This window comes from Anabrus simplex, chromosome 6 (assembly GCF_040414725.1).
Source record: "Anabrus simplex isolate iqAnaSimp1 chromosome 6, ASM4041472v1, whole genome shotgun sequence".
Lineage (NCBI taxonomy): Eukaryota > Metazoa > Arthropoda > Insecta > Orthoptera > Tettigoniidae > Anabrus > Anabrus simplex.
The window spans coordinates 108,259,308-108,285,103 of NC_090270.1; the positions used below are offsets into that span (position 1 = coordinate 108,259,308).

General features: G+C 36.4%; 1 protein-coding gene across 8 annotated transcripts in view; it reads left to right on the forward strand.

Annotated features, from left to right (window-relative positions):
- step (cytohesin steppke) overlaps positions 1–25,796 on the forward strand; it is a 512,416-nt gene that overhangs the window by 452,120 nt on the left and 34,500 nt on the right. For all 8 annotated transcript variants that reach the window (XM_067149871.2, XM_067149876.2, XM_067149875.2 and 5 more), the window contains 4 exons: positions 7,927–8,075; positions 10,829–10,940; positions 11,024–11,251; positions 16,000–16,069. In XM_067149871.2, coding sequence (XP_067005972.1) covers positions 7,927–8,075; positions 10,829–10,940; positions 11,024–11,251; positions 16,000–16,069 — 559 coding nt within the window. The remainder of the gene's footprint in view (positions 1–7,926; positions 8,076–10,828; positions 10,941–11,023; positions 11,252–15,999; positions 16,070–25,796) is intronic.

Consider the following 25,796-nt stretch of genomic DNA (forward strand, 5'->3'; position numbering starts at 1 on the left):
CTGCACGGGCGTTGCAAGTGCATCCAAATCACCAAAAGTACCCGGCGAATGTGAATCACTCCCTGCCTTTGAATTATCATCGCTTGCGTCACTTCATTCTAAATGAAAATCCAGTCGTATGAAGATCGTGAAACATTAGCTAAATAAACTACAAAGTGCAAAATCACACCTGGGTAGAATATGATAGAATAGGTTATAAATACCTTCATCACTAACATGAAGTTTGATATCAGGGTCTATATCTGAATCATCTACCTCTTCTTCTGAACCACCGTCATCAAAAATCTCTTCTAAAATCTCGACAATTCCACCTTCATTCAATGATCCAATAATTATAGCAGAAACAAAACGCAGTCTAAACACTTCGCACAATGTCAACAATACTCTGAAAGCGCGCGCCTTGAGCAGCTGGAAGCATGGAGTGTAGAAGCGAACTCGAGCAAAAATAAGCTGCTATAAGTTCGAGAAAACGACAGAGGACACGAACGCACGGTGTAGCTGTTATAGAAGTACTTTAAAGTGGTATGTATACTTTCCGAGTGAATCTCGTCCTGGCTGTGTTGACAATATAACAAATATGCAGGCCCGAGTTAACCTCGGGCGCGGTCAGTCTGAGCTGTTACCCGATCCCGATACACACTCGGGCTCGGTCTCCAATGTGTTAAGTGGCTCTGTATAACTTACGATGGCTCTGAAAAGAATTAATTTGCATTTAGACAAGAAAATTACATTTCTGGACAAAATAAAATGCCAGCCATCAGACTTCAGTCATTGTGTGAAAATTCAGGGTTGCCCAAAACACTTCGATGGATAACAGAGTTAAAAAATTAATGAACATTTTGCATAGACTACTGCTAAAGGATCAGTCTAGGAATCCATGAATAACAGCCTGGACGATTCGTCGTTTGACCACACACCGCCTCATCTGCAAGCCTTCGGGCTGAGCAGCAGTCGTTCGGTTGGCCATGAACCTTTGGGGCTATTGTGTCGCGGGTGGTTTTTTTTTAAATAAAGAGAAGACTAGCGTGGTGTGGAAGAGGAAAAGTCATAAATATTAGGATTTACAGAAGGATCTGAAGTAATGGTTTGCTTTTGTAAGAAGTACATGTCAGTGGTCCAATGTTGGAATGCTAGATGGAGGATAGAGAAGTTTATTACTATCGATTCATAGCTGCAATGTACATTTATCACATGAGCAGTTGACCTGGAATTAAATTCAAAAGAACATGTAGAAAGAAGAGTAATTTAAAAACTTGAGTTCTGAAGATTAGAGAAACTGTTACATGTTGGCAGTTTTATGCCAATGACATTTACAATTGATAAACCAAATTTGTTTTATCATACTCTGCTAGATTATTTGGTTTATAGTTCGGAAAAGGGGATAGATCCAAATAAATTTAAGTGAATGGTATACTCTCCAAACATGTCCAGGTCTGATAAAGGTAAGTTTTGCCAATTCTAGAAAGCTCAAAACCACATTGTTAGAAAAATGTAACTAAATGTTACAAATGTAATAGCAATCTTCGGTTGAATTTTTTGATCTTCTGGTAATGGTTAAGGAATTGGAATGATGAACTATATTAAGATTACAGAATTTACCATATTATTTCTGGGCAGTTGTACGTCCTTGCATGGATTGCCTTAGAATTCCTGTTAAGTTTTGTAATGTAATGCGTTGCTAATTCAACTAATGGGTAGAATTGCCGTAAAAGGATTAAGAGTTTTTATATTGTACAAAACAGATTCTGTGTGCTATAAGTTATCAGAAACAATGTAGTCACATTGTAGGTTGCAAAAGAGATTGACACAACAGTGCCCTTAATTATAGGCTGTAAATTTCATTTTTGTTCTCTATTGAAGTGCAATTATAAGAAATAAATCGACAAGAGTGTCCATCTTTTCAATACAATATATCAAATAAATACATAATTATTATTATTATTATTATTATTATTCTTTCTTTCTTTCTTTCTTTCTTTCTTTCTTTCTTTCTTCGTTATGCCCATGCGCGTTTGAACTTGTTAATTGGTTTGATGGTTTGTGCCTTCTTATCCTCCCAAAATCTCTTCATGAATGCACTGTGTTGCATCTTGCGTTCTGTCGACCACTTCCTACCAGTTGTCTTTTTTGGTTTCTCCCTAAATTTATGATTGGCTACTTTTATTCTAAAAGCTCCACGATTTTCCATGATGTTGTCTGTGATATTTATTTCTTGGAGGTCCGCCTTAGTTTCTTCTAGCCATTTTATTTTGATCTTCTTTGAGTTGATTACTTTGAATAATCTTTTAGTTAGTCTGTTGCTGTTCATTCTGTAGATATGGCCATAGAAATTAAGGCGCCTTTTCCGTACGGCATCAGTAAACCTGTCGGTGAAGGAGTAGAGGTCCGCTGTTCTCCTCTTAATCCACATTCCATTTTCTCTCGTAGGACCGTAAATTTTCCTGAGAATTTTCCGCTCCTGCTTTTCAATTTCTGTAATTTTAGAGTGACCACCTAAGCATATGGTTTCTGAGGCATATAAAGCTTCGGGCAATACAACTGTCTTGTAGTGTCGTAATTTTGCATTACGCGATATGACTCTTTTGTTGTAGTAATTCCACGTCAGTCTGTATGCCTTATGTAGTTTGGTGTTTCTTTTTACATTGGCACTACTGTCTAATCCTGATGGTAGTATAATTTCTCCAAGGTATTTGAAGGAGGGCGCCTGTGAAATTGTGCCATTTTCCATCTCTAGCGGAGTTCTTTTGCTATTTTGACGTAGATTTTCGATGTACTTGGTTTTTTCATAGGATATCTGGAGGCCTGCCTTTGATGCTATATTGCGTAGTCTCTGTATGGCATACCTTGTTTCATCCTTGGTCTTAGTAATTATTATTATTATTATTATTATTATTATTATTATTATTATTATTATTATTATTATTATTATTATTATGATTATTATTATTATGATTATTATTATTATTATTATTATGATTATGATTATTATTATTATGATTATTATTATTATTATTATGATTATTATTATGATTATTATTATTATTATGATTATTATTATTATTATTATTATTATTATTATTATTAGCATATGGCAAGCAAATTATATACATAATACACAATATATACACAATAACAAAAAACATTGATACACTTCAGGCATTAGTGTTATCTTTTATATGTGAATGTCCAACTTTTCAGTCCACTGTAGTGCTTCTGCTGTTGGAGATAGGAAGTCTTCCAATCTACCTGGATAAGCCCGTAGTTGACACTCGCTTGCAGTGTGGGGAATAGTCTGGCGAGGGACTGCACAGTCACATTCTGGAGATGGTACAAAGTTCTACTTGTACAGAGAATCCCTGCACCTTCCATGACCTGTCCTGATCCTATTCAGTCTGGACCAAGTTGCACGTGGCAGTTGGGATCCATTTGCAATTCTTTCCCCTCTGAAGATGTTATGCAGGGGCAACTCAGAAGTTATTCCAGCGGCCTTTCCACTCCTCCAAAGCATGAAGTTGGTGGACGTATTCAGAGCAGCATCACAAAGGGGTGGATGTCGTGATTTCAGTCTTTGGAGACAAAGACCTGGTATGTCATTTAGAACAGGTAGCAGAGGATTATTGCAGATCTTGTTGTACTTTCGAACAAGAGCACTGGATCTTCATAAGTCAGGTGGCATTATTCCAGACAACAGTGGGAGCCAGTGAACTGGAGTTGATCTGATGGTGCCAGATATGACGCATGCTGGTATTCAATTGCGGGTCATATATTTTGTATACAGGCTATTAATCAACACTGGAGCACAATAGTCAGCAGCAGAGAAAACCAGTGCTAAGGCTGAAGAGCGCAGGATGCTAGCAGTAGATCCCCAAGTAGTACCAGTTAGCTTCTGAATAATATTTTCCATTTTCAGTTTCTTCAACAAGTTCAAAAGATGTTGCTTGAATGATAAAGTCTGGTCCAAGGTAACACCGAGATATTTTGGATACCTATTGTGATTACGTACTCGATTGGAGAAGGTAATATTTAGTTTTATGTTAGCAAGCCGGTTGCTCAAATGGAAGCAAGAAACCTCCGTCTTGGCTGTATTGGGTCTGAGTCTCAATTTCCTAAAATATTCTGCCAATGTGGATAAGTCCTGAGTCGAAGTGTCTTCAGTTTTCTCAAATATATTGTGTTGTGTCGCCAGGGTCAAGTCATCAGCATAGCAGAACTTTCTGGATATTGTTTCTGGAAGATCAGAGATGTACAGATTAAACAGTAGTGGCGATAAAACTGATCCTTGGGGCAAACCATTATGCAGTTTTCTCACAGAGCTTTTCTTTTCACCTAAACAGACCTGGAATTTCCTGTCGCTGATCATGTGTTTATAAGCCGTGCAATTGTTCTGCAGGGTATAGCTCTGAGTAATATTTATAAATCAATCCTCCCTTCTACACGGTATCAAAAGCACCAGTGAGATCCACAAAGACAGCAGATGTTTTAAGCTTTTGCTGGTATCCGGCGTCAGTATAAGATATTAATGAAAGTACTTGATCGCAGCAGTTTCGGTTAGGTCTGAAGCCTGCTTGATCCACAGGAACGAGTTAAAAAATGGTTGATCCAATTCTGTTGTAGATAAGCCTTTCAAAGATTTTCTAGCAACAGCTAAGGAAGGCTATTGGTCTGTAACTGTCAGGTCTATTTTCAGGTTTTCCAGGCTTCAATATGGAATAATTTTAGCTTTCTTGAGATCAGGTGGCATTTGTCCAGTCTGGAGAATATCCGTTTAGAACTGTGCCATCCATCTCTTTGCATTGTCTCTCATATGTATGAGGAATTCTGGATGAATTACATCGAATCCAGGTGTCTTACCAGGTTTTAGTTCTTTGAGGGCCTCTTGAACACCATGGGCTGTAAAGGGACATGAATAGCTATATATGCGAGGTGCTGATAGTTTCAGAGCATGAAGCTGGCATCTAACATACTTTGTATGCTTCATATCAGCTGGAACTCGGGAAGTTGTTACAATATGGGAAGCTATTTGGTCAGTTGTCACCTGAGGTTGACCCTTCACCACTGGTGCACCATCTCCTAGCCTTCTAAGAAGGCCCCAGGCCTTTCTGCTAGAATGAGTAAAATCTAAGCTTTCGACAGTTTCAACCCATTTTTGTCTTCGGCAATCGTCCAAGCTAGCCAGAAGATTGTTAGCAGATTCTGCATTGCTGTTTTGTTGGAAATTCTCAATCTCAGCATTCCAGCCAGGAACATATTCTTTCCAATAGCCCCTGGGCATACATTTCTTAGCAGTAGATATAACTGCGCCAACAAGACGTTAATAACTTTGGTGATTTGGAGGAATCCAAAGAATACATTTATCTAGTTCTACAGAGAATGCAGACCAATCAGCTTTCTGAAAATTCCATCGGGGACGTGGCGTTGAACATATAATGGGAATTATTAACGCACCAAATTAGAGTATTACTAGTCTATGCTGGCTGTGAGGGAAATCTCCCATCACTTTGCGTGTAGTATGCAAGGGATTTCCATTAATGTTGGAGCTGACAAAGTATAAATCTGGATTTGAATCTCTAGCCCATGCAGCTGATCGAAAAGTTCCTCGATCTTCAGCGTCAAATGCTAGATGCAGGTTGTTACTTTCGCACCAGTCCATTAATGTAAGTCCACAAACATCTGTTTCAGAATACTTTTAGAGTTCATGATGTCTATTGACATCTCCCACATAAATTGCAAGATGTTTTGCAGAAGGTACAACATACTGAGGCCATAAAATACATGGTGGTTTGTAGATGTTGATGATTGTTACATTATTCAGTCGGATGACAACCTGATGAACGTTTTCTTCTGTGCTTTGAGATAATAGCTCAGCTTTGATATTATTACGGACATATGTGGCCACTCCGTATGCTTCATGGTAAGTTGCTCCTAGTGCCGTGCACCCAGCAATACGACCTCTAGTACGGAGTTGTTCTTCATTAGCAACTTGTGTTTCTTGAAGGACAACATCTATGTTGTTCTCTCTGAGTACTTTTGAGAGATGATCACACTTTGCTCTGCTGATACTTTCTATATTGAGTTGGAAAATATGAATAGTGGGACCAATGTTTCTTGTTAAAGAGCTCTGGGAATGACAGTTTCCACATGGTGTCTTTGACATAATTTGATAGTCAGGAGATCCTAGGATAGACTGGCTGCCTATTGCTGTTGCTCGCTTAGCACCACCCAGGGGACACGTGCAGGGCAATGAGAAGGTAAATCCTGCGGACGTGAACAACGTTCATCCCCCAAGTAAATACAAATAAATTCTTACAATAGTTCCCTTTATAAGCAATGCACGTAGTAGCAGATAGTTCGCACGAGATGGAGAGGAAGACTGTTCTGACTGGGGTCACACTTTGTAACTTCAATAGTTCAAATTACTGGAAATATGATATTTACACAGTCGTCCATGAAGTGAATTGTACATTCGGAACAGATCCTGCATTGATGAACACTTGATGTCTGAATTTCCTCCTTGACTCTCTCCAATCCAGCTTTAAAAAAGGGCCTACCACAATAGCATTACTGCGAGTGACATGCAATATCAGACATTCAGTTGACCAATGAAATAGAAATAAAATAAATTAAAAATAAAATAAAATTTGCTTATATGGAATTATGCATTCATGCATTTAGGACAAATATTTCAGGTTCACTGTGAGAATAAAGATCTGCATCAGTTGAGATTACTCACTGTGCCAAAAAACAATTTGATAATAAATCCTAACAACATTCAGATTTAATATTCGGTACCAGAAGAGGCCTTCACTTGTTAAAAAGTAGGTTCGTACTCAAGTTACGTTAATTTATACTAACATGCTCTGTTGTGTGTTAGTAATGAACTTAGGTGTTATAATGACAGATTTGCTCAATTAGATTGAACAAGTTACAGATATGCCGTCTGGTTTATGGCTAAATGGTTAGCACGTATACTGTCCTTTCTTCCAAGGAATCTTGGGTTTGATTCCTGGCTGGATGTGGGATTTTAACTTTCCTCGGTTGATTCCTCTGGCTCGGGGAGGCTGGATGTTTGTACAGTCACCATTATAATTTTCCTTGGGTAGGGCCACATCATCACAGATGCTCGGGTGACCTGCAAGGTGTCAACTCAAAAGGTCTGCAGCAGGTCTCTGGTGGACACACGCCATTATTATTACAGATACATGCCATAAAATTAAATCAGTTTCTCCTTTCAAATACTACTCTATTTACAAAATATTTCAAAATTACAACTGATACAGTCCCCAATCTTGCTTGTTTAGTGTGCTGCAATGCTGTGCTTACATACATATCTGAAGATAATTATAAAATGCTGTGTGTTTGAACACCTGCATTAGATTTATATTTCAGTTGCGATACGTTTCTCACTCCTTCAGGCTTTTATACAGAACATATTGTTGTTTTGGTAATATTTGAAGCAATCTCTTTTCAGTTTCGACTCAACTTATAACATTTCGGTTCTTCAGTCTACAAAAACTAGTTTTAAATGAGTGTGATTTCTGTGCTGAACACCTGCTGTGTGGTGTTTTATTGCCTTCCTTTCACAGGATTTATATGTGTGATGATATAACTTGGATCCCTACTTCAATCTTTCAATACTGGTACACTGACTGGCAAAAGAAAAACAATCTCTCTAATGGTAATTTTTAAGTTGAAATATAATTTAGGATGGAGTAATGCATGCATTTTGAAATATTTCTTGTATTTTTTAAGTTATCTTTGCTGTGTGTGATTTTTTTTCCAGGACATTCAATGTCTTCCCTAAAAACTTCTTGTTACTCTGATAATGTTACTTGTTACTTGCTGATAACAATTATAATTATAATTCCATTCCAGGCGTACTATTCATTAAGTTTGTCAATTTGTATATTGGCTATGCTTCTGTTTTAGATACGTGCTACGTGCTATCATTTGCAATAATAATGTTGAACACAAGTTTGCACAACCCGAGTGTGAAGGAGAAGCCGACAGTGGAGCAGTTCATTTCGATGAATCGGGGTATTAACAATGGTGGCGACTTACCCCAAGAGCTCCTCACGGTAAGAACTAGTTTTGGTAGTTTAAAAAGATGACTTTCAGATTTTCTGAATTGCTCTTCATGATCTGAGTTGTAAAAGAATACTTCATCTGTGAAATAGCTGTATAAAATTTGGAGTGGTAATTATTTTTCCTTAGATTTCAAAATTCTGATTCTGGAAGTATATGGTTTGGTTTCACATTGAAACACATTTTTCATTTGTCTTCAGCTAAGCTTTAGGGACATGAAAAGGAGCACTTGAAATAAAGATGGGAACAGGTCAGTGTGGGAAGAAGGAGCAATGGAAAAAGAAGACTTCAGGACAAACATGAAAACATGAAAAGGAAGATCTATATACACTGTAATCTTCAAATAGATTGACTCTCTCCTCCTCTGTTCCAGTTCTACTGAACCCATTTTTCAGCCCCTGATGAACTCATTTGTGCTTCTCAGCTTTATCTGGAAGGCAGGCATCAACTCTCATTGAATGGCCATTTTGACAGATCTTCAATCTTGATGCAGTTAACACAGGATAGAAGAAAGCTGAATAAACAAAGGAAAAAAGGTACATAAGATAAGTGATTACTGTTGGCAAAAGACTAGGAACACACGAGGAAATGAACTTCATGGTGAAAATACAGGGTTTTTCTTATAAACCACGACTGTCCAGCAGTGCTTCTACCCTCAGAGACCTAAGCAGCTGTACAGGAGGCGCACGCATAGTGCTTAACCTTGTAAGGAATGTGCACGTGTTTGACCTAGCATCAGTAGCCGGTCTGAATCTCAGCTGTTAACAGGTCATGGTGGTGGTGATTGTTTTAAGAGGAAGTACAACAGCTGTTAACATGGTGAGACAATTGAGGACTTGGGTGCAATAACAGCGTAAGTAGATTTACGCTATTTTAAGAAACCGGCATGGAATATTTCAATTAATTGTACCTGAAGAATAAATCGGTAAATAAGATTAAATGTTCTTTCAATTGCTTTTCAAATGTAAGATGCAACATTCCTAGAGAATCTCATAAAATATTGTGATTTTCTAGGACTTTATAATGAATTTAAATTCTTTAATGTACACTGTTGCGTAAAATACGGGAAAAATATATATAGTTCCATTTAAATATGAAGAAAACTAGGATCTGCTATGTGAAGGAAATAGGTCAACAAGGCAGATTAAATCAGTGACTCACCACTGAATTTCTATAAATGTATTTTTCACATACACTGGTACATTTTGGCACAAAACTTTCAATAATCATTCAACACAGGTAATGTTTTCAATTCTCTTTCATAATATCAGATTAAATTAAGAATAACACACGGCTATTTGTGTGTGCTTTGATGTCCTTGGTTTTGTTAAGCTTCTGAAATTGAAACTTATTTTGAACTTTGTACCCATGTCTGAATTATCCAATATTGAAATTGGATTTGATATCGGCTTTGATTTCGGAATTTTTAGGATCCTGGGTTGCAGATAAGGTTTTCGTACCGCTCTACGTTTTCAGGTTTCAAGTACTTTAACAGCTCTTTTCTGTGTCTTTACACCTGGTTTTATTACATTAGTCAATTTTAGAGCACCATAATTAAGAAATTTAGTTTTCTTATTTATGTAAGTAAATGGCTGGAAACAGGAAGTATATGTCTGGGATGCTGAAACAGTGCCAATTTTGTAGTGAAATTTTACATATTTCTGAATTGAATATTTGTAGCCCTTCGCTACAGGAACACTTAGAAACAAAGGTTTGAGTGCTGAATTAGACAGTGGAAAAAAAAAAAAAAAAAGACAGTGAAGTCTGCTGGCGAAGTTATGGGCACAGTCTTCTGAGATGCAGAAGGTGCCGGCTGAATTTTTTGAACCTGGACAAATCATAAATGCTGCCAGTTACGTTGACTCTTCACAAGCTTCGTTGTGCATAGTGTAATAAACTTCCTGGAAATAACATCATCCTGCAACATGATGCCCGCCCCCATAGTGCTCATTTCACCACTGAGAACATAGAAAACTTTTGATGGGAAGTTATGCCGCATACTCCCTAATCCCGACAGCACCCTCTGACTATGTTTTTAATTTTGTAAAGGAGCAGATGAGAGACCAGCACTATGAGACTCACGAGGTCGTGAGGAGAGCAGTGTATCGGTGCCTTCAGCGTATTTCTACCATAAAGAGATTTTCACACTTCCACAACGGTAGGAAAAATGTGTCCATAGGTATGGAGACGGTTGAAAATTTACAGAATGTTTCATAAATGTGTAATAATTGTGTTTAAGTGTTGGTTTTTGTTCCTCTGAAAACATTATTTAATTCTTATATACGTGGGAAGTTATTCTTTATTTCACATGACGTTGTGCAATGTTCTCCTGAAGTGTATATCTCCTCCATCCCCTCTTGAGAAATACAACTTTAATCTACTTAATAAAAAATTTACAAATATATTGACTTCTTTCTAAAATATCTGTGAAGTTCATCAAAGTAGTACTTTTAAAGTTGAACCTGATTGCATTTCGACATCGGTGATAAACGAATTGTAGATGTGACAAGGATCTGAAGAAGATATTTTGCAAAGGGCATAAACTTCAAATACAACCATGGAGTAACAAAGCATGAAAAGTCTTTTATTAAGAGATGTATACTGTCCAGCATTATCATGATGCAGCTTTTCCATTGTGATAATTTGTATTTTCATACAATTGTTTAGATTCTAGGTATTTGATCTAGATGTTCTGTCTGTTATGAAACACCAGGACATACTGTGAAATTGAATATTTCATTTGCAGAGTTTGTATGAGAGTATAAAGACTGAACCATTCAAGATACCCGAAGATGATGGTAATGATTTGATGCACACATTCTTCAACCCAGATAAAGAAGGCTGGCTTTGGAAGCAAGGTTTGTAGAATTCTTCTGTACATTATCACATTCAGAAATGTATTATTCCTGTGTTCTTGCTTAAAATGATTTCTTTTCTTCAGGGGGCCGGTATAAAAGTTGGAAGAGGCGTTGGTTTATCTTGAATGACAACTGCTTATATTACTTCGAGTATACTACAGACAAAGAACCACGAGGCATCATACCTTTGGAAAATATTCAGGTACGAGAAGTGACGGACCGCCACAAGCACCATTGCTTTGAGCTGTATGCCAGTGGGACAGACTTCATAAAGGCTTGCAAGACAGACAGTGAAGGCAAGGTTGTTGAAGGTAAGTTGCTAGTGTAATACCTTACCAATTCTTCAGTGCCCTCGAGTTTTAACCAGATACAGCTTGGAATTCATTTAGCATACATCCACAAAGTAAAAGGGCAACGAGGAAGGTAAACTAGGAACTTTATATAGTAAGTCAAAAAATTATTCGTTTTGAAATTTAATTAGTTGCAGCAGTGTGTGTAGTAGTTTTATCTTCATTTCTGTCCTGAACTGGCATTTGGTAAACTGTATATGCAAATTTTTATACATGCTTTATAAGAGATTCTGTAACAGTGGTTGACAAATACAGTATTAAACATATTGACTTCCTTCTAAAATGTCTGCCGAGTTCATCATAGTAGTACTTTTGGAGTTGAACCAGATTGCATTTTGACATCAAACAAATTGTAGATAATGTGACAAGAATCTGAAGACATTTTGCAAAGGGCATAAACTTCAAATACAGCCATGAAGTTACAATATAAATGGTCCGTTATTGGACATTATAAATTTTCTAGCTAACTCATTCCTGGTTGCTAGCGTTTCGCCCCCGTGTGCTAGGCTGGGCTCATCAGTTGGTACCTAGCACACCTACCAAGACGCATGGCTAGTGCATACCGTGGAGGCCACTGCGTAGGCTAATTGGAGTCACCGGCAGTGCCAATGCGCTATGAGAGATTCTCATTACCAAAAATTGATGCCTGCTTGGCCATCAGATGATATAGATGTTGATTCCCATAGGGAATCAACATCTATATCATGAAGTTAAAAAGCATGAAAAGTCTTTATCAAAGATTAAAATGTAATAACTGTTGTACATGTGATTCTACCAACTTCACTACACTTCTGAATGGTACATACATTGTGATTGGAGAGCTTTCTTCTCAAGTCATCCTCAGCAATTGCCTCCCAAGCCTAGAACACTTGAAATACTATACCTGTTTCCAATAATCTGGATAGAAAAACATTTGTGCATGTTGGAGTCTTATAGTTCATGGTATTTGAACTGTCGATTCATTGAGGATGTTCATAAATTGAGATACAGTGTTGAGTTTTTTTTCTTAACTTCATAGAACCAAGATCCTCAGTGAACACACACATTCTAATTCCACGCAGCGTGCAATCACATCATAGAGAAGCACATTACTAATCGCAACACTGATAACTGATATAGTTTGAGAGAGATTCGTATATCAAGAGCTAGTTGCTGAAGACTCCATATTGCACCCTTTCTTGCCATTAATGGTCACTTCAAGGTTAAGGGCGCATTCAGTCCTCAACCCTTTGCACTCAAATTATTTATAAGCCCTGATTTCTCCCAACTCATATTAATTTCTGTCGCCATTCTTCATATTTTAAAACCTGGTATTAAGTACTGGTTGTAACAATACATGCAGAAAGGAACTACAAAATTAATGAATGTGTCGTATTTATGACACAATATGTTTTTCACTTAACTGTATGTCTTGTGTGTGTGGAAGTGTTCAAAGCAAATGCCTGGATGGAGACCTGGTTTCTTCTCACAGGTTTTACAGAATTGGACTGTCTCTTGCCTCCCTCCAACAACTTTCCTGTCGCTGAAAACCTTGCAATCCTTAGTTTTTCCTTTAGGATGGGGGTTCAGCAGGTGCAGCTTGCCATTCAGCCTCACTTCATCTGTTGTGGAAGGTTTCTGTTCTATGTATTCTGCACATTTCCTACAAGTTGTCTTACCAAGTTTTAACTAAACTTCAGATGGGTCATTCCATTGTTACCTTCTTTGAAGAGTAGGAAGACATCCACTACTGTGATCTCCAGGAGCCAGAAGAACATTTTTCTCCACCACTTCACTAACTTGTGTAAATAGGTATGAGCTAGCATAGTGGTCAGAAAGATCAAACCTCCCCCACCCATGTATTGATTATAAGCACATATGGCAGTAGGTTTCTCTAAAATTTCCTCGGCACCTTGACATCTTATTCTTTGCACAGGCTGAGTGGAATTGTTGTAGAAAGTGGACAGCATAGCAATAATCTGCTTGTCCTTCCCAACCAAGCATGAAGTGTTATCTGTTCGGAGGCCAATAATGTCATGTTGTTTCATTCACCATGTTGCGGCTTTTCTCACTTGTGATGGCAGACCTCATATTTACCATTACAATGCCTGTAATATAGACCTTCAGTTTCAGTAGCTCAGCTGCAAGGTTGTAATTTGTGCAGAATCAGTCTGTAAAGACATGAAACCCAGTTTTGTTGGTGGTTTGCAATGATAACTGAATGAAACTTGGACATTCAAAAGTTACTCCCATTATTGGGCACACAAGTTAACACATTGAAAAGCAAATTGAAGGAGACCAACCACCTAATTTTAAAACCTACCTTAACACTTACATAGGTAAACACACAAATCCAACAAAAAAGCAAATCGGCCTGCACATCAAGTAACTGCTGAGTAGTAAAAGATCAGAACCCATATTAAAACACAAAAAATCAACATCAATAACATGGGACATAAAATACACAATCCCTGAAAAGGACACCACATGGAAAACATAAATAATTCCTGGAAGGAAAAACATGGTATTCAGATGTGCTTCAAATGCAAACCAGTGTCCTTTTAAGATGGCAAAAGACCATCCTCCATATTCATCCACCACTGGCTATAGGTGGGCTAGAAAATAAGTGTGAACCATTTTCTCAATCCTCTAGCTTTCAACTTTCAAAAAATTTTAAATAATTTTGGCAGTTTTGGAAGACACAAGACATCTGTGTTTGTTGGCTACTGCTGTGTACCGCTCATAATCCCAAAGACCGGCCAAGGGAACACCTCCTTTCTCACTGGCTCCACGGGATATGACCCTCCAAATACTTAACTTTCCCGTCTCTAGGGGTACAGGACCTTGGCTGGCTAAGGAAAAATCCAGGCTACTTGACCAAACTTTCACGGCACATGCTGGTCCTTTAATTGTTATTACTAGCATGTTACCTGCGGCTTTGCCTGCGTTTATTAATTCAACCGTTACATGTTTTGAAACCATTTACTTAAAAGCAAAATGAAAACATTTTTTATTAACATATACAGGTTTTAAATATTTTTTTTTTTTTTTAAATTTTATTTTTAAAATATTGTTGCTCCCAATGAAGATACTGGGGTGGTGTGCAGGGCAATTAATATTGAAACAATATAAAAGACCATATTATATTAAGAAAACTATTCTTTTGTTGTAGAGCTTTCAGATAAACTATTAAGTCTCCCTCTATTTGAGCTAAGATGAAAAACCCATGTACAGTTAACTATGGGAGAAACACGGTTTCCAAAGACCAAGTCCTACAACTTAAAGCAATTATCCTTGTGCCTTGTTGATGTCAATAGCGAAACTGAAATGAACGGGGAACTGCAGACTTCTAAATTGAAACGGTATATACAAATGGATGATTTAAATCCGAGAAATGAGAACTACTTCGCCTGCCTCATGTCCAGTCATGATGGTAGATTCAATAATATTAGGCATCAGTTTCTGGATTGAGAGTCTTGTTCCATTGCAGAAGGGAGGAGGATTTATATTCCTGATCAGGATAATTGGTGCTACAATCTTCCTCTCCAAGTTTTGTCTCTTAGATGACAGCCTCATTCTGTATTACATGTTGTCAATAGACTTGTGTTGCTTACTTATCACGTTGACAGCTTCATTTCATAGAGCAAGAATTAATCTTTGACACTGCCATGAGTGATCTGTGAAATGCTGTGCCCACGTATAACAAAAATTTCAAATCTCTGCGTGCCATAGATTTGGTTGTGCGTCTCGTACAAACGCACGCACACACACTTCTGGATATTATGGACTGGATGTGGCTCCTCTTATCGGGGATTGAAAATGGCTTCCTACACCATGGACTTACAATGGCTCCTTGACTTGTATTACCTATCTTATGCAAGTTGCTCAGTGACGGTGAATCTATGCATTTAATCCTGGTGACAGCACAATGAATTGTCGTACTGCAGCACACGTTTTCTTGCAGTTTTCATTGTTGCAGGGAAACATTCTCACCTTAACCCTGAGTAGTACACGAATCTTCTGTTAATCGGTCCAAAGAAGCGTGTAACATTTGTAATGCTGAAGGGTTATGCAACTTTTCGTTGGTTCAAGAGAAAAATTTTCCAAATTTTAAGGCTTTTTTGTCCTAAGAATATATATTCTGTTCAAGCTATTTTGGTTGTCAAAGGATCCATACAAATGATCAGAAATCACCTGTACAATCCTTGTTAATATTGTAGGGAAGCTTATTAGAAAAGATAAAAATACATGAAGCCTTTAACTGTTTTTCCCATATATTAATATATTGGTACATATTGTATTGGTATATTTTGTCAGATTTAGGTAGCCTAACGGAGCAAGTGACTGCGTAGTTTTCATCCTGTAGCTGTGAGTTTGCATTTGGGAGATAATGGGTTCGAACCCCACTGTCACCAGCTCTGAAGCTGTTTTTCTTTTCTGTTATGTGATGTCAAGCAATTGTAATAATAATAATAATAATAATAATAATAATAATAATAATAATAATAATAATAATAATAATAATAATAATAATAATATTGCAGCCTTACAATTAAATTCTACAGCTATTGTCACACTTAGCTTTTTGGTGCCTTTGCATTTCCTCAAATTTCACTCAAGAGACCCTGCACTAAGGCTGTTGATAGAGGGATTGAAAATTACATAGTCTTATGCAAATGCTCTTATAATTTGATATAGGAGGTGATTTGAAACATGGTTTTGGTTTGCAGGCAAGCATACTGTGTACCGAATGTCTGCAGCTACTCCTGAGGAGAAGGATGACTGGATAAAGTGTGTGAGGTAAGCATAAGTAGGAATACCAAGGCATACTAGCCACTAGCCACATGTTTGTTACTTCTTTCTTCTGTCACTCCATTTTGTAACATTCTCTTCAGAAAATAATGTAATATTTGAACGAAGTGCATAACCCCTAGTAAAATAGAAATCCAAAATAAATGCACTGAATGAGTAGCAACAATAGAGATTTGTAAGTTATTAGTCATATTTGCAGTTTTACTTCAGAATGAAAAAACCCTTGATTGATAGACTTACTCCACAAAATAAACTTGTTCATCAGAGTTGACTTAAGAGTGAATATGGAACAATAGTGATGTAACTTGCTCCATTGATTGCAATAAATCAATGAATATATTAACACATTCATAATTTCTGTGGTAAAAGTAGCTAATTCAGTGTTTGGAGTATAACGTATGTGTATGCACCCAAAGTTGCTGGTGTTACTACTGTTTAATTATGTGAAAGAATGTTGCTTTGCTTAATTATACATGTGTTTAAGAAGAAAAAGAGCGAAGTGAACACATTTCTCAGTGCATTATTTTTCTGCTGATACTTGATATATTGCATTTTCATGTGATTAAAAGTACTTCAGGGCACTTTTAAATCATCCACTATTATTCATTATTTCATGTTGTACTTCATTTGCTGTACGTCCTCAAAGCTACCAAATTAAGTATTGATACTGAATTCCCTTTTGCCTTGGATCATTTTTTTTTTCCAGATGTTTAGTGAATTTGGGTTTCATTAATTTTAGATCATAATTGTACTGTCTGATCTTTTTCTTGGACTATTTTCAGAACAGATTTTTGTTGGGAAATTTTGTAAGATAATTTTTTCTTTTACTGTCCACAGTACACTGCTTTCTTGGACCCACATGTTCCAATAATATTATTTCTACCAATTTTTTAATGCCTCATTCATATACATAATTGGTCTACATTGCTGATGGCATTAACTAAATAAAACTTCAGTTGTCTTCGCAGCTAGCATTGCGGGCTCCTTTTCTCTAAATCATTCTTGGAAATCATTGGTATGTAACCATTGATCAATGAATAATTAACCAGTCTAGCTTGACGGAAAAATCAGTGAGGCACAGAAACCCTGATTAAGAGCACAGACTTTCTCAAAACAAATTGCCATGCAACTGGTATGACAGATGTGGAAGGTCTTAAGTGTAGCATTTGTCATTAGCAGACACTGGGCAGTTGTCTGGACAACTCTACAGATAAGCTATGCAAATAAAAGGACAATACATCTATTGGTTCCCATTATTCACCTTCACCAAGTGATGTGCAAGTTGATTAGTTTGTGGAATTACTGTTGTTAATAATTTCAGTCTACTCATTTCTGTGCAAGATAGCTAACATGTAACACACAATGAAAATTTGAAGAGAGGAAAAAAAAGTTTAACATTATATGTTAACATTGAATGTGACATTGGTTTAGAAACTTGTTTTAATTAACAAAAGAATATTAGTACAAAATTAAGTATGAAGTGAAAGATATTTTTTAACAATCTTAATATAAGAGCAGACAGTGGCTATGATGCTCTTGCTTTATTAGTTTAGTTTCTGTAGGCAGTATTGCCATTTTTAAGTATATCTAGGCTGTCATAAAACAAAATTACGTTCTAAGTTGTTCCTTTTTGACATTTAGCAAAGTTCTTAACTGCATTATAGCAGCAATTGTATTATGGCAGTCGCACATATTTCTTAGTTGCTTTAGCAGTCTTTAACAATCTAATCTGCCTTTTTTCTTGCTAGCTAAGGTGAAAGGGTTGGAGTTGGTTTAAAAGAAGAGGCACTGTGTATATATAGTAACACTCTCGGGGGATTAACCTTAGTTTTAGTGTGTTTATATTATTCATTAAAGACTACAAAGTAAAAATTAGTGAATCTCCATCTAGGTTCGTTACTGATCTAACAGAAGAAATGTTATCATAGGAGTGAGCAACATGGATTTGATATTTAAAATGCTGAATAACTTTGTGAAATTTGTTTTTATACAGTCGTTGTCAGCAAATACTCATGGAAACCTGTGCAGTTATTGACTAAGTTTCCTGCTTTAGGTAGGAGTCCCTTATTTTCTACTGAACTCCCTCTCTTCTGATTCAAGTTGAAATCTGTAATGAGAAACCTGTCCCACTTCAAGGTCCTGAAAGCTCATCGTTGGTATGATTAAAAACATGAAACATCTAGTTTGCATGTACAGTATTAAATAGTAATGGGAAGATTCAGAAAAGAATGATTGAAAGCTAATCTTCGAGTGGGACAAAAAGCAGTTGCCTTTGAATGGGAGATAAGGAGTTATATTTCATAAATAAAGCAATTTGTACCTGAACAGTGAATTAAGGAGAGATTCCTGGACTTTAACACACAACTTCAGTCTATGTAAATAAAAAATACACTCTCAGGATGCTCATATGTAACCACGCCTAAAAAACTCACTAGAATTGAATTACCCTGCTATATACCGTATTTACACGAATAATCCTTGTGCCCTAATTTTAGGAAGGCTCATTTTATAAGAAATGAAATGAACGAAAATTCCTTCCATCGAAAGAGTAACATAGGCATAAAGGAACACTTACTATTACTCCAAGAGGTCCACATGGTCTTGACGCAAATATGAACATGTAAATTTACGGATATAGCTCCTTCACCTGAGATTATAAAAATACGTTATCACTGCTATGAAATATATTTGCCGTGAACATTAGCAAGTAGGTCTGCTTTCTTGATGGGATATTTCATTAATCTGAAATTGCAATAGGAAGATTTGTTGTCTCTTATATCACTAGAATCCTGTCCTAAATTGCTTACAATTTCGTCACACTCCACGTCTAAAACACTCCTCACACGCGGCCTCTTTTTACTCTGATTGTAACACAACCGGTGGTGTATAGTTCTTTTCGTGCAATGTAAACACTTGAAACAGACACACTGGTGCATTGTGATGTTTGTTTTGCAGTATAGTAAAACCTTATTAATTCAAAGTCCTTGGAACGCAAAAATCAGACTTCGAATTACGTGATTTTGAATTCCATCACTAAATATTCTAATACCTGAAAAGCCTTACATCTGATATGTTTTTGATTCACAGTTTAAAACTTCAAATACCATGAAAAAACTATTTCCAAAATGTATCCAAAGTCCATATACAGTATTCAAATAATGCACTTGGATAATTCACTGGCAAACATAACCTCATGCAACGAAAGAAAAAGAATTATTCAAAAGCGAGGAGAAATCTATGCTGGCTTCCCTGTGCAAGTGCTTTGTTCATTGGATTACTGTACTGAATGGATTTTAGTAGCCTTGTACTTGCACGGAAAGTATCCGATGCCCTTAAAACATCGCGGGACCATGCTCAAATGCTTCCCTCCGTTCTCCTCTGGACACGAGGAGCTAAAATTGTGAATTTGAACTAGACTGTTCGTGGTGCTTTTAACAACATTGTTCCTCATGAGACACACACACACACACTCTCTCTGTCTGTCCCCCCCTCTCTCTCTCTCTCTCTCTCTCTCTCTCTCTCTCTCTCTCTCTCTCTCTCTCCTTCTCACACACACACACACACACACGCACACATATTTGGTTCAAAGCTCACACAGTGTGTAAACAACTTCATAAATTTTCTATGGCTTTCCTGTGGAAGCTCTGCTAGAAAAATAGCATTTTGTCACATTAAATGTTATTAAATGTATTTCCTATTTCCAAGAAAACCAGCATCAGTTCTGTAAACTATATTGGATTTCAATACCACTGCTCGAGTTTGTGTGAATATTAGTGAAGGAAAACTAATCTTCCAGAAGGTGTGTTTTTGCTATTTGTGTAAAATATTCTTGGACTCTTCCTTTTATATACTGTACTAATGAATAGGAAACAGATGGACAGCAGCAGCTTACTAAGTAAGCGCACATAGTCAGACCACACTCAGAAGAAATGCATAAGATGTCTAGAATTGGTGGTTAGTCTTAAGCAGCCACACCTTAGGATGTGTTTATTTTGTGTGTGCTCTATTTATACCTGCTTACCTAGTAAGATGCTGGTCTGCATCTATTTCCTGTGTGTATATATTTCACTCCTGTTAACTCTTACCTGAGCATTTTGTTTATATTCTTCAATACACTGTAATAGTTAATAAAGCTGAAAACCATGGGTATTTGCAGGCAGCAGACTTGTATCAAGACATAATTTTTATTTCTTGAGTAATGAATATGGAATAAACCTTGCACTTATTTCTAATATATAGATAGTTGTCTTCCTTTATGTTGCTCATATCTAATTTTAAGTATCCCATGATTCAAGAGGCTGAGGCTTAAAAACAAAAAAAAGAAATTGCTATTTTACTTCAGTGATGAAGTTCTATATGTGATGAGTGATTTGTTGATACAGTGATTAATACCAAGATATATTGATTATAAACACTGCTAAACGTAAGTTAATCATATTCTCTCCCCTTTTATAGCCATTCCTTTTTTGGTAGCCAATGATTTTTGTTCCCCTTTGAATATGGTAATTGGGAAATTTCATCCTTTCTTGAAGCACGCTGTAAAAGAATTTGCACATGTTCTGTTCAAAATTCTAGTCCCTTCTGGTTTTATTTCCATTATGTTTAAAGGATATTACTAATCCAAATATGCAAAAGTACAGTATTTTTAAAAGTTGTGTATATATCTAGGAAAAAGTTAAACAAAACTTGCCATTTTAATTTTCTGCAACTTCCCCTTTGTTTGATCCTGTATGAAGCACAAGAGTATTAGTAATATTGTGTTCCTAATAACCTATGCACTATTTCTTTTAGTATTTTACATTGGGTCACCTTCCTGTATAAGAATCAAATTAAGTGGTTTAATTTGTTGTTGGTGCTTGCCACTTAGTGTCACTGCAGTAGGATAGAGGTTAAAAACACATTAAAAATCTGTTCAAATCTTATATTTATTTCTCATGACTTCAGTCCACTTCAGAGTAAGGTAATTTTTAACATGCCATCAAATACTATATTATATAACCCATACATTAAAAAATATTAATTTCAAAGAACTTCACTAGGAACCTAGTTTAATTTTCAGGACCATGTCAATCAGTAGCTCATTCATATTTGCTAGATACAGTAAAATCTGTAGAAGGAAGTGATTGGGGCAAGTCCCTTCTAAGGGTAAAGAATTGTTGACAAGATTCAGAAGAAGCGCAATGAAGGTTGTGCATACTTTATACACACAGAAGTGAAGGAATATGATACAAATAGTGTCACAAGTTCAAGAATGACTCTCCTGCAATTGTTGAGGGTTAAACGTGTCAGTGTGTTATATCTGAGAAAACAGGACCTATTTTACAGTAAATTGACCTTGAATGCTGAATGTATGCTCAGTGTTTCGCTGTGAAATTCAGATTTTTGGAGCAGACTGCAAAACAACCTGTGTTTGAATATGGATATTTAGGAAGAGATGGCTTGAGCTTCAGTTATACTCTGCTGTGCAAAACTTAAGGATGAAAGTAACTTTCGTATGTTGTCACTGCCAATAACATAGCTTAATGAAACTTGAACCATAAATAGGAAGAACTGCTACAGTACGGTACAGTAGGCACCTGAAAGGAATATGCAATGAGATGAACAGAAATTACAGTTTTACACTGAGACAATAAATTACACAAGTCTCTGCAACTCATGGTGGTTCCCTGGACATCACAAAAGAAAGGGGATGGTTCTTAAAAGGGTGTGTGATCACCATGGACAGCGATGCATACTTTGCATTGTGTTTCCACGCTGACCACAAGATTGGTAAGGAGGGTAGTGACAAATAGAGGAAGGGAGATCCACTTATTCACTACAATTTGATTAAATACCAAATATATTTATTAGACACAAGGGACTAGTTTTGACACTATAAACTGGGTCATCTTCAGCCTTAATTGCCAGCATGAAATCTTGCACAACACAATAACCAATATTCCTCTGAAATATATATAAAACTTACTGACAGTGTTCATTAGCATGTATGTGCCATGGTAAAAATATGATTTATACTTACCGTATTTACCCGAATAATCCCCGCCGTTGAATAATGCCTCCAGCCTCATTTTAGGAAGGCTCATTTTGTAAAAAATGAAATGAACTAAAATTCCTTCCATCGAAAGAGTAACGTAGGCATAAACAAATATTTCGTATCACTCCGCGAGGTCCACGTGGTCTTTACGCAAATATCACTGCTATGAAATATATTTTCCATGAAAATGAGCAAGTAGACCTACTTGCATGACAGGTATTTCATTAATCTGAACTTGCAATAGGCTCTATTCCCTGTAGATAGGAAGTTTCGTTGTCTCTTGCATCACTAGAATCCTCTGCTAAATTATATTAGTCACAGTCCACGTCTAAGGCCCATATTCACCAACGTGAGTAAAAGCCTTCATCTTAGTTTCATGCTACGTAATCCGAGATAACAGTCAAGTTTGTATTCACCAACAACATTATCTTGGATAACGAGTATTTATTTATTTATTTATTTATTGATGTCTTTATTTGTGGCGAAGTTAGGGCTCTTGGCCCTCTCTTATCTCGGTTTAAAATTTTACCGGAGATTGGTTGGCCGGTAAAATTGGAAATCTAAGATAATAGCCTTCCAAGATGGCTACTCATAGACGCTAGAGAAAATCACAGCGACAAGTAATATGATCAAGATAATGCAATTAACAAACGTCTTACATAGATTAAAGTACGTGCGGCATATTTCGAGGACTATGACGACACTGATTTTCAGACACATTTTAGATTACGTAAAGCTTCGACACTGTCAGTGTTATCTATGATCGAACATAAGCTGGTATTCCAAACACATGGATAAGCCTAAAATGAAGTCTCAGTTATAGTTTATAGCTTGTACGGTACGCGACTGGGTGACTTTTAAATAAAGAATGAAGAAATACTGCCTTATAATTTGAATGAAATATATAATGGATAGGCCATAATTTGTTTTATTATCTTTGTTAATGCTTTCAGCCACCAAATTTAATAACAATTGACTCTCTCGGAAAGTCATGTTAGGCTCCTTTCTTCGTTTCTGCTCAATAGCCGACATAATTTATGCAAATTATTTGCAAACCCCGAATGGAATAAAAAACTTGGTTTACATTTCGATAGTGGCGGCAGCACGTAGTCATTTGTTTTATGTGCGGGCGTGCGTTAGTAGTGTTTAAGAACCTTGGCGTTAGTATGAAAAATTTGTGGTTCAGACTCAGAACGAAACAAAAACATAGTTTGAATACGGAAGTGAGCGTTATCCGAGATAGACATTATCAGAGTTTTGAAAATCTAAGATAACAGCAGAAGTAATTGACGTTGGTGAATATGAAACACTTTTCACGCGTGGTCTCTTTTTACTGGACCGTAACACGACCAATGGTGAATAATTCTTTTTCGTGTAATGTAAACACTTGAAGTGGACACACTGGGGAAATATGTTAGCTTTGCGATACAGTAAAACCTCGTTAATTCGAAGTCTTTGTAATACAGAAATTGGACTTCTAATTACGCGATTTTGAATTAATACCCATCTTGTAATTGACATGCCAACCCTCGCCAGTTTTCACGGATTCTGCTTTTCTGCATACTGCCTGCTACGTGATATTGTGGCATTCCTTAAAACGCTGAATAAAAAAGAATTACGATTTTACTCTATTTTCAAGTATGAAACACACTATACACACACCGAAGTGAGTGAAAGTGCAGAAAGCTACCCCTGCACGTTCCCAAAGATGCATTCTTTCGTGACGCGGAGAAAATTTGAATTTAAATTACTCTGTAAACTACAGTACTATTTTTTTTTAATGTAAAGTCAGTTTAGAATTAAGTCTGAATTGTTTTCCGTTTAAATATGACATATGGGGACAGTTTTCTTCCATCTAGGGTTGCACAAAGCATAACTATACACTCAGCATCGAAAACTAGGTGAGCCAGGAGCGTGTTGGCAACCTTGATGCAAATAAAACCCGCACCTCAATTTCGTGCCTCAACATTTTAAAAAAAATATGCAGGGATTATTCGTGTAAATACGGTATATCTTTGGTTGTATGAATAACTTGTCTTCTTTGGAAATGTAATCTTACGGTAAAACTATATGAATATACAATCACAATTAAGAGTTAAATAAATTTATGTAACACATTAAAATCATCTTGCAGTAATGAATTCAGATATCCATTCATATGGTAATATTTTCATGATGTTGCTGTATGCTGTATAACCTCCAAATGGTAGGTATGTATCTATAAGTACAATGTTCAACTAGGAGACATTCACAATTTGGTATAGAATAAATGTCTGGAAAGAAAAATGAAAATAAAAAAGGATCTGATCAACTAAGATTGCTGCATGGGAAAATAAAATACTATATAAGATTGCATCAGACTTACCCCCTGGTTCTACTATGTGTGAATTAGAAGTTGGCCTACATCACAAGCAGCAAGTGTTAGATAATAAATTAAATTGAATTCAGCTCTATTTATCAACAGAATGGTTTAGCTGTGGGGGTGCCAGCCTCACGGATCCTGGCAGAAATACACTTGAATCATGTACAATATACTGGAATTTCGAATAACCTCACTTTTAGCAATAAGTTTCTGTGCCCATTATGTAGACGATGTAGTAGACCAAAACATAGCACATGCAGACTCAACCTTATTTCATTTGAACGCTTTAGACCCACATAGTAATTTCACACTAGAATCCGAATGTAAACAAAGTATTAATTATCTGGGTTTAAGTATCACCAGACAACATAAGACTATCATATTGTATTTTTAGAACCCAAATGGCCACCACCATCCAAAGAAACTCCTTTCATCCCCAATCTCACAAGAGATTTTTGTGATGAGCTAAATATTATACATTCAGTAGCTAAGCTCAACGGATAGTCACCAATTCATTAGTAAAATAATCAGCTCAACCAAAAGATGCCTGATTTCAACCTTAGCCAAGGAAACTACAAATAATAGAACTTGCTCTTTATTTACATTCAGCAACAGTATAATCAGAGAATGGCCTTTAAAACTAATAATAATAATAATAATAATAGTAATAATAATAATGATGGATCTTTTACATTTGTATTTGTATAATAATAGTTATTCCATTTTTTATAATACACTAAGAATCAAGTCGACAAATACTGCTGTATTACTTATGTAAGTCAAACAGGCTTCCTAATAAGGTTCATGGAACATCTAAATGGTATGAAATATAATAGATTCTTGGCAATAGCACAGCACATAAACAAATCAAAACCTAGCTGCACATCTATTAACCAAGACCTAAGTATCATAAAAGTTGGAAAGAAAGGTCCAGTGCTCAACATCTTAGAAAACCTTTATATTCATCTTTACTAATATTTGAATGCCAATCTTAACATTGAGATTAATGATAAATCCAATGTACTTGATTTAATAATCCCTATTTACAAAAAAAACCGTAAACTTAAAAGTAGTACACCTAACCTTTCAACTTCCACACACCTCCCCACCCCATCCCTCCGAACCATACAAGCTGCTCCTCATTCGCTCCTCCTCCATTCCTCACCATCTTAGTCTTTGTTACTGCTCTCCTTGTACAACCAGTTAGTGTTGGTCTTCACATGGCTACATATCACATTGTAGCACCAGGGGCTGAATCTGATACAATCTTATATTTTTTTCTATACAGCAATCTTTCTTAGTTTATCAGATCTTTTTCT